Source organism: Olea europaea, unplaced genomic scaffold (genome assembly GCF_002742605.1).
Source record: "Olea europaea var. sylvestris unplaced genomic scaffold, O_europaea_v1 scaffold261, whole genome shotgun sequence".
NCBI classification, from domain to species: domain Eukaryota; kingdom Viridiplantae; phylum Streptophyta; class Magnoliopsida; order Lamiales; family Oleaceae; genus Olea; species Olea europaea.
The window spans coordinates 2,910-5,906 of NW_019244422.1; the positions used below are offsets into that span (position 1 = coordinate 2,910).

At 35.4% G+C, this 2,997-nt stretch overlaps 1 protein-coding gene across 1 annotated transcript in view; it reads left to right on the top strand.

Moving 5' to 3' along the window:
* The window catches only part of LOC111383051 (beta-glucosidase BoGH3B-like), a 3,538-nt gene extending 855 nt beyond the window's left edge, over positions 1 to 2,683 (top strand). The window contains exons 2-8 of the mRNA XM_023007110.1: positions 64 to 129; positions 245 to 347; positions 429 to 574; positions 1,305 to 1,548; positions 1,647 to 1,751; positions 2,127 to 2,309; positions 2,401 to 2,683. Coding sequence (XP_022862878.1) covers positions 64 to 129; positions 245 to 347; positions 429 to 574; positions 1,305 to 1,548; positions 1,647 to 1,751; positions 2,127 to 2,309; positions 2,401 to 2,613 — 1,060 coding nt within the window. The 3' untranslated portion in view covers positions 2,614 to 2,683. The remainder of the gene's footprint in view (positions 1 to 63; positions 130 to 244; positions 348 to 428; positions 575 to 1,304; positions 1,549 to 1,646; positions 1,752 to 2,126; positions 2,310 to 2,400) is intronic.
* The last annotated feature ends 314 nt before the right edge of the window (positions 2,684 to 2,997 follow it).

Consider the following 2,997-nt stretch of genomic DNA (forward strand, 5'->3'; position numbering starts at 1 on the left):
AGTAGTTTCTCGAATTGTAAAAAGTTGAGTGAAAGTTTGATATGCTCAATATGATTTGTTAAGGAAGCCAGTTCTGATTTCTCATTGCCTTCCAACTTATCGAGACTTTCTTTCAACTGTTATCAATAGGTTTGTCTTCAAGAAAATCCTGTGATTTTCTCTGCTGAAATACTGGAAATTCGTGCTTTTATCTTACTGAGTCAAATCCCTTCTCCTGTTGTTTATAAATGATTGAAATCATATGAACTTTGATTAGGGATCCCGAACTTGTTAAGAAAATAGGGGCGGCGACTGCTCTTGAAGTTAGGGCCACGGGCATCCCATACACTTTTGCTCCCTGTATTGCGGTAAATTAAATTAACAAAACTGCTACTCCTTTGCATTCTATCAGGTTTTTATCGAAGTAGTCTATTTATCGGTTTTTACAGGTTTGCAGGGACCCAAGATGGGGTCGCTGTTTTGAAAGCTACAGTGAAGATCATAAAATAGTTCAGGCAATGACCGAGATAATTCCTGGATTACAAGGAGATTTACCAACCAACTATCCAAACAATTTTCCATTTATAAATGGGAGGTACAATCTCTATGCCTTGTCTCCCTTCTTGTCCTATTCCTTCACTATACAAGTAAACATTCACGAGCTTACAACAGACAAATATTAAGCCCCAGTTTGGTCCTCATCTTCTACCATATATTCTCTAGTAAAATAATTTTGCACATGAATCCATAACTTTTTCCTCCTTTTTCACAATAGTTCTCCAAAAAAATTACTTTTTTGAAAATCTATTCTAAAAAAATCTCTACCAAACATGGGCTAATTTTATTGAGGCGCAATGATTGACAATCTGTAACAACAGTTGATCTAGGACCACAATGTGTTATTCTAATGCATGGGGACCATAAGTTTGTGCATGTGGTAGATGCATAACAAATTTGACGTGAACTTCTTATAATTTTCCTTAAATTATTTTGACTTTTGTTTTTACCCAAATGTTTTAATAAACATAATCTGCCTTGTTTATATTCCAAATTTACAAAATGGGGGTTGTAATTGTCGTGGAGGTGTGAAAGCCGAAAAGGAGGGGTTGGGGGGGTCATGTGGGGGGATTCCTTATCTGTTTCTCTCTCTCTCTCTCCCTCCCCTCAAATATGGATATAATTGTCTTTTTTTACGAATTAATAAAATGACTAATATGAATATAGTCACATGTCTAATTGGAAAAAAAAAGAAAAGTATATGCTTATTTCATTCAATTTGGAATAATCATTAGAAGTTTCCTCATTCATTTTTACCATTAATCAAGGACGAAAGTTGCAGCATGTGCGAAGCACTTTGTAGCAGATGGTGGCACGATCAATGGTATCAATGAGAATAACACTGTCATAGACTGGAACGACTTGCTTCGCATCCATATGCCTGCATATCTCGATTCCATTAGAAAGGGTGTGGCAACAGTGATGATATCTTTATCAAGTTTGAACGGGATGAAGATGCATGTTAACTATGATCTTATCACTGGATACCTCAAGAAAAAGCTCAAATTCAAAGTGAGAAGTCACGTTGAAAACTTCATTAAAATATTCCTATTTCTTAATGAAACTTTCTACTGTTGTCCTAATAAATGCTATTTTGTGGTTGTGTCTAGGGTTTTGTCATATCAGATTCTGAGGGCCTTGATAAGATTACCTCCCCACCGCATGCTAACTATACTTATTCAGTTCAAGCTAGTATTCTTGCTGGAATTGACATGGTCAGTGTAATATATATTATATTTTTTTTGTCTACTTGGATCAACAAAACATAAATGTAGTTATACAAAACATAAATGTAGTTATCAGCTATATCGGAATGTAAATTGATCATTTAGTTATGGCTCAAATAGTAAGACAGATCGGAATTCATATCAATCAATTATGTTTCTCCTCAACTTGTAAAACACTGATAAGTAGAGGACTACACATTAACGACTTCTTTGGTAGGGAGGATTGAATACTACTGAACTGTACTAAAGATGAAAAATAAGGCAATCTTATTGATAATACATTTCAGTCCTGTCCACCAGGGATAAACAAACACGTACAATCTCTGACTTTGGGAAATTGTTACTGAGTTGGTTTTATTGTAGGTTCTACTTCCTGAGAAATACATAGAGTTCATTGATGACCTGACTTTACTGGTGAAGAAAAATGTCATCCCTATGAGCAGAATTGATGATGCTGTTGAGAGGATACTAAGGATTAAATTTATTTTGGGTCTATTTGAGAACCCAATAGCTGATCTCACCTTAGTAGATCAAATCGGAAGTCAGGTACATTGTAGCATTTCTTTGAAGTTATTTTTTCTGTTATATTTATTTAATAAACATAAATAGTTTTTTTTATCAATTATATTCTGAACAGGAACATAGAGAGTTGGCCCGAGAATCTGTGAGGAGATCACTTGTCCTTCTGAAAAACGGGAAAAATCATGATGGGCCGATGCTTCCCCTTCCAAAGAAAGCACCGAAGATACTTGTGGCCGGGAGCCATGCTCACAATATTGGTAATCAATGTGGAGGATGGACTATAGAATGGCACGGTCTTCCCGGTAACATTACAATTGGTATGTTCTGAAATTAAATTTTAGCTGCAGGTACATAATGTTCAAACTAAGAATAACGCAAATATGCATATCAGACGTGTTAAACTGTGAGAAGCCTGATAATACTGTAGGCTTTTTCCCTTGACTACTGTTTGACCTTTACATGTATTAGTCATTCTTACATGCATTAGGACGTCCTATTATTCTTACATATACATAAAGAATTTTTAGGGGGTGTTTTAAGAGTTACTGAGAAGCATGTGATCGCTATTTTAAATCGCTTTTTTCTCCATAATGAAAATCTGCATTGCAGGTGAATGTAGCTCTACTGTAAATTTGTGTGTTTGCTCGTGTGTGTTTCTGATTTCCTTTTACTCGATATTGTACTTTTGATTGAGCTTATGGCTTAACCCCAA